General features: G+C 49.6%; 1 protein-coding gene across 1 annotated transcript in view; it reads left to right on the forward strand.

The window, feature by feature from the left end:
* LOC103604425 (carbohydrate sulfotransferase 11-like) overlaps positions 1–6,295 on the forward strand; it is a 21,552-nt gene that overhangs the window by 4,885 nt on the left and 10,372 nt on the right. The window contains exons 3-4 of the mRNA XM_008588977.1: positions 30–126; positions 399–585. Coding sequence (XP_008587199.1) covers positions 30–126; positions 399–585 — 284 coding nt within the window. The remainder of the gene's footprint in view (positions 1–29; positions 127–398; positions 586–6,295) is intronic.

Here is a 6,295-nt window from a genome sequence, read left to right on the forward strand (position 1 = left end):
CCCTCCCTCTTCCCCCCTCCCTCCAACAGCAGCGACTTCCGAGGGGCCCAGAGCAGCAGCCAGCAGGTGCACAGTCCGCCCGCCCCTCCGGCTTCTGATTTCCCGGGAAATCCAGCCTCCCACGCAGTGTGGGAGCAGCGTCCCTTCCTCACCATTGTCGCTGTTCTGGGCCACCATTCATTGGAAGCCCGTCCAGCTTGGCAGCAGCCCCATTGCCATTCCTGCGCCCCTCCCGCACCCTGCCCAGGCCTCCGGAAGCCCACACAGCTGATCTGAGATGTAGGGAAGGCCCTTCCAGCTGCACCTGGCCAGGCTGAAAGGGAGCCCTGGTGGCACAGCCTCACGCCAGGCCCTTCTGGGCAGCCTCGGTCCCTCCTCCTGTTTCCTGGCCTCCGCAGATGGTGGAAAGTGCCAGGGTCTTCTCCTCAGCAAAAGCTGCTGCAGCCAGCCGGAGCCCATTTCTGTCTGAGGCTGAGAGCCCCAGCTGCTTGTCCCTTGGCCGCCACCTCTGGGCTGATGCTAAGCTCTGCCTGCTGCAGCTGCAGCTGCCTCCGTGGGACGGCGGGGGCAGGGCAGGGTCTGCAGGTTCAGGCACCAGGAAGCCCTGCAGCCACACCAGCCAGCCGTCTTGTGACCTTTACAGTCCCTGCCATCCCTACGTCATTCATTCACTCTATCATTTATTCAACAAAGCTTTGAGTATTCTGTGCCAGGCACTGGGGATACAACAGTGAACAAAAAAGTGAAAAATACCTGCTCTCTCAGAGTTAACATCCTAGAAGGGCGAGACAAGCAAAATAATTGTGATAAGCATGTTAGGAAGAGATGATTACTGCAAAGAAAAGTGAAGTGGGGAAGGAGATGGGGAGAGTGCAGGTTCCAGCAGTTTCTCTCGATAACCACCGCTGATTTAGAGCCTTCCCAAGTGCAGTCAGGGACCCCCCAGCCTGGCTGCTTCCACCCAGTTTTTCTTTTGCCGTTGCCTTTGGTTTCCATTAACTGATCAGGGACAGCTGGGCTGGAAGCAACAGGCTCAGAACAGCCAGCTCCAAGAGGGCACCTCCTTACTATCCTAAATGCCTGCGGGAGGCGCCAGCTGGTGGCCACAGGCAAACCCAGCTCAGACAGGTGTAGTTTGGCCCACACCATTAAAAAAAATTTTTTTTAATTGTATCTAACATTTAAGAATATGGAGATTTCACATAAAATCTAATATTCTGGCTTCTCTTGAGAAATTGAAATATCTTGAAAGACCAGAGCCCCATTCCCTCATGACAATATCAGTGAGATATATGTGGCATCTCCCACTTTTGGTGGCCCAGGGACTCTCTGGTTGAGTTCAGTCCCACACAAGCAGCCAACACTATTCGTCGCCTGATGGCTCCAGAGGGCATTGGAGTTTGCGACACTTACCCAGGTCACCAAATTTAAACCCTGCTTACAAAAGAAATACTTTGACCACCAGCCTGAAACAACCCTTCCCCATTGCTCAGAGGAGCCTGGGCTTTCCTTTCTGCTCACTCGTTTCTGCCCACAAAGCTCCCAAGGTTAAAATGGAGCTCAGAGCCGTAGATCACTCACGGCCAGTGCCAGCTAAGCCTGACTGGGGGCTGCATCCAGACAGAGGCCAACAGCAGGCCCTCGGTCATGCAGCAACTCCTGCCTCATCTTTCAGGACTCAAAATGCTTCCCATCTGTATTAGTCCATGTCTGTTGCTTATAACAAAATACATGGAACTGGGCGATTTATTAAAAAAACAAAATTCAGGGCCGGCCCGTGGCTCACTCGGTAGAGTGCGGTGCTGATAACACCAAGGCCCCGGGTTCGGATCCCATATAGGGATGGCCGGTTCGCTCACTGGCTGAGCGTGGTGCTGACAACACCAAGTCAAGGGTTAAGATCCCCTTACCGGTCATCTTTAAAAAAAAAAAAACAAAAACAAAATTCATTGCTTACAGTTTCAGAGACTAGGAAGTGCAAAGTCCAGGGAACACATCTGGTGAAGGTTTTCTTTGGTGGTGACTTCAGTGACAACAGGCTATCACATTGCAAAAATGGCAGAGCAGAGAGAGCAAGAGGCCAACTTCCTCATTCACTCTTCTTTTAACACCCTCAGAACCACACCCGTGGCCACCATTTTTAATCCATTCACTACTGCATGGTCCTATAATCCAATCACTTCTTTAAGGCCCCACCTTTCAATTACCATAATAGGATTTCTCACCCTCTTAACAGTCACAGTGGAAGCCAAGTTTCTAATACAGAAAATTTGGGGGACACAATTCAAGCTTCAGTGAGTTTGGGGGATATAATTCAATCCACTACACCATCCATTGCTCCTTTCTCTTCTTTTTGCTTTGGAAAAGTAGGAAAAGCTCCTGCAGAGAATCAGCCCTTGCTTCTCGCAAACAGGTGTCTTCCCTAGAGACAAGTTGAAATCATAAGAAACCAATCTCCCTGGCAATGTTTAATGTTAGTTAACATGGAATCACTTCTTTCCTAAACCCGTAAGTTTTGCAACAGGTTCAGACCAGATTGTTTCTTTAAAGGCCCAATATTTTTATCCCTTCTTTTCTATACATGAGGGTTTTTAAGCATTATGTAGTGGTTTCCAAAGGATGCACCCAAAGATGTGTGAGAGCTGTGGCCTTCTAGACTCCCAACCCCTGGATTCTTGTGTCTGAGGGAGATTGCAAACACCACAGAAAGCCCTTAGTCTTCAACCTGAAGCCAGGAAGCTGAACTTGCCCAGGATCACACACATTATTCAAGTCCAGTCTCTGCTTAGTTAATAGCTGCTGGCATTGAAGCCTCTGAAGCCAGGATTCCCACCCGGGCAGCCTTAGAATCTCTGGAGAGCTGGCCACACCCAGAGCAATCACATCAGGTCTCTGGAGTGGGTGCCATGCCTCAGTGGTACTTAAAGACTTAAAGCTCCCCTGCAATCCCAGTGAGCTGCCAGGGTGGAGGCCTCAGCTCCAGCGGCTGCCCTGGGAAAGGTAACTCCCAGGTGGGCCTGCAGACCCCAGGATCCACACAATGCAGAGTCTCAGAACACAGTCTTCCTGGATTCAAACCCCAGCCCCAGTTCCTAGACACTTACTTATTCTCCCCGTGCCTCAGTTTCCTCATCCATGAGTTGGGAATACCTCATGGAGGGTGAAGATTCACAGTAGCTGGTACATGGTAAGAGCTCATGTGGTTTCCTCAGGGATTCCTTGGGACTAGCCCTTCTCGTGAGAGTTTAGGAATTCCTGTGCCAGAAGGACATGTAGTACAGTCACAGCAAATCAGCTCGTCAGGTTCTCCTCCCCCTCCCCCAATTCTAAGATTGACAGATGCAGCCAAGATGCTGGGAGGTGTATGGCGTTTGGATTTTCAAGTGGAGAAACTGAAGCCGGGTCCAAACTAACAGTTGTTAAAGGCAGATTCACGCAACCACCAGTCATTCGATGCTTCCAAATTTACCTTTTTCTCTGGGTTTCCATTTCCCTGCATCTCCCCTACCCAGGGCAGTAAAATGGGGCAGCTGCTTTTCCTTCTCTTTGAGTTCTTGTGTCTAAGAGAGATTGCAAACACTACAGAAGATGTTTTAATTTAAGGGAAACTGGCTCTTCTTCCTTTTAAGATGAAACGTAGTAAAATTTTAAAGACTCTTTCAAACGGTCCCTAAATTTGGTACTTAAACTAATTACAGTTGCCTTTTTAAAATGTCCAAATTAAAAATAGACATCTAAACGAGAATGCAGGACACAGCCCTGAGCCTGGAGCCATGTTCACAGTTTCCTAGAATCAGCCCTTCTCTGACCTAATTTATGCCTCTGGGAGATCAAAGAGAGAGGAAGGGAGTTGGAGGCTGGGGCTGGGGGTGGATCCAGGAATCTCTCGGCAACAGGAAGTGAACCTGGTTCTGTGTTCTGTAATTAAGAATAGCTGTGAATTGGTAAAAGATGTGAGATTACAGTCATTTCCACGTGGTGTAAAGCTGTGGTTCTCAAAGTGTGGGCCCGGACCAGCAGCATTAGCATCCATCACCTCGTCTTTTTTTTAAAATTTATATTTATTTATTTATTTATTATTTACACTTGAAGATGTTGTGGCACAGTTGAGGGTGAGGGTGAGGGGGAAAGGGGTCAAGGGATGGGGGAAGGAGGAAGTATGGGGACATGGTTGAGGCCATGGCACCCCCCTCAGTCCAGCAGGGGAGCCCAGGGGGCTTCCAGCAGCAGCTCAGTTGTGGCTGGGCTGGATGCAGCCTTCAGTGGGACATGGCTGAGACCCTCAGCCCCACACACCCTGGCTTGGGAGCCCAGGGCACTTCTGGTGGCAGCTCAATGGTTGTCACTGGGCTGGATGCAGATGTTGGGGGGCATGGCTGAGGCCCGAGGCCCTCCCCTGACCCTGGCTTGGTAGTGTGGGGGAGTTCTAGTCCTTCTGGGTTTTATAGGTGTTCTTTGGTGGTGTTAGACTTTTACTGGTTAATATAAAAACTTTGTCTCTGATATGTGGGGTTTTTGTGTTTTCTTTCAGTTCTATGTTGGATTATTCACTATTCCCACCACTTAAACTCTGCTCCGGAACTAATTTGTTGTCCTTTGGTTACTTCTAAAATGGGGGGACTTCCTGTGGGGACCAGCACTTGAGCCCTGTGGCTGGCCTAAATTGCTGCTTTGCTGCTGATTTCCTAAGGAAGGCTTTTTGTGCAGCTCGGGTTTTAATTGTTGACCTTGTAAGCAGGTCTTGTGAGGTCCGGTACACCTGGGTTGTGCAGAAACCGGTCTGGGTCTGAGTCTTTTCAGCAAACTGCATCCCCTGCAGATCTGTATTCCTGACTAGTCTCCACTGAGTCGTCCTGTGCTGATTGGGGGGTGGATCAGCTGTCCTTGCTGTGCCCCAACGTTCCCCCAGTGGGCCTGTCTTCCCCACCCCCCACACTCCAAACGAAGTCGGGCCAGGCATGCAGTTCCCTTGCAATGACTCACTGGCCTCTGAGTGGCTCCTTTGTTCAGTTGTCTATGGCCCCTCATTGCTGTGTGGATCAACATGAACCCTATTAGTGGTCTTGCTGGCCTGGGGGCCACCAAGGCCCTCCTCCCCTTCAGTCTCTAAGCAACTTCATACAAAGGGTACAGCAGTGGCTTTTGCCAGCTCTTGCTCCATGTGTCACCAGGGCCAGCCTTGAAATGGTCAGGGCTCAAAATGGTCAGAGTGATCCTTTCTCTCATCGTGGGTTCTCCCACCTTCATGAACTCTGTAGGTCTCTCTTCCTCTTCCCCTGAGCTCTAACGGCCCGGCTTGGCAGTCATTGCTTTTTAATAGTTGTAAATTGGTTGATTATGGGACAGGGTGACACTGGGGACCATCTCTTCTGCCATCTTGATCAGCTTGTCCAGCATCACCTGGTCTTACGGGTTGAATTGTGCCCCCTAAAATTTACATGTTGATTTCCCAAACCCCAGTACCTCAAAATGTGGCTATATGTGGAGACAGGGAATTTAAAGAGGTAATTAAATAAAAATGAGGATGTTTGGGTGGGGCCTTAATCCAATCTCACTGGTGTCCTTGTAAGAAGAGGAAGAGACACCAGGGGCGTGTGCAGAGGGGCCATGTGAGAGGCAGCGAAAGGGTGGCCATCCGCAGGCCAAGGGAAGAAGCCTCCCAGAACACCAACCCTGCCAGCACCCCGATCCTGGGCTTCTGCCCACCAGAACAGTAAGAAGATAAATGTCTGTTGTTCAACCATCCAGTCTGTGGTATTTTATTACAGTAGACTTTACAAACTAACACACTTGGGAACTTGGTAGAAATGCAAATTCTCAGGCCTTATTCCTGGCCTACTGAACTGGAAACTCTGGGGGTGGAACCCGGCACACTGTTTTAACAAGTCCTGCAGGTGATTTCCGTGCATACTAAAATTTGAGATCTGCTGGCATAAGGTATTACCAATTCTTGGGGGAGCCAGTCCAAGAGAATATGACACATGGCTGGAGGTAGGGACTGGTCTGCTAAATATAAACTTTCTTTTAGTAGGCTCTGAGGTCTCTGGAGAAGTCCCAAGGGGTTCCTTAAATAAGATGGTGTGTGTGACAGTGTTGTGTACATGCAGAGCATTCGGTTGACGTTAGGTGGAAGTGAATCACGTTAGTATTCAGTCAGATGAGGAATGCGACCCTCTGAATATTCTAACGTGAGCTGAGTCCAAGACTCTCCCTCCTCCACTGAATTTTCTGAGCCCCTTAAAATCTTGTACATTTTCCACCCCAACAATTGGAATCCTTCTTCTTTCTGGTAACT

This window comes from Galeopterus variegatus, unplaced genomic scaffold (genome assembly GCF_000696425.1).
Source record: "Galeopterus variegatus unplaced genomic scaffold, G_variegatus-3.0.2 Scaffold5138, whole genome shotgun sequence".
In the NCBI taxonomy this organism is placed as follows: Eukaryota; Metazoa; Chordata; class Mammalia; order Dermoptera; family Cynocephalidae; genus Galeopterus; species Galeopterus variegatus.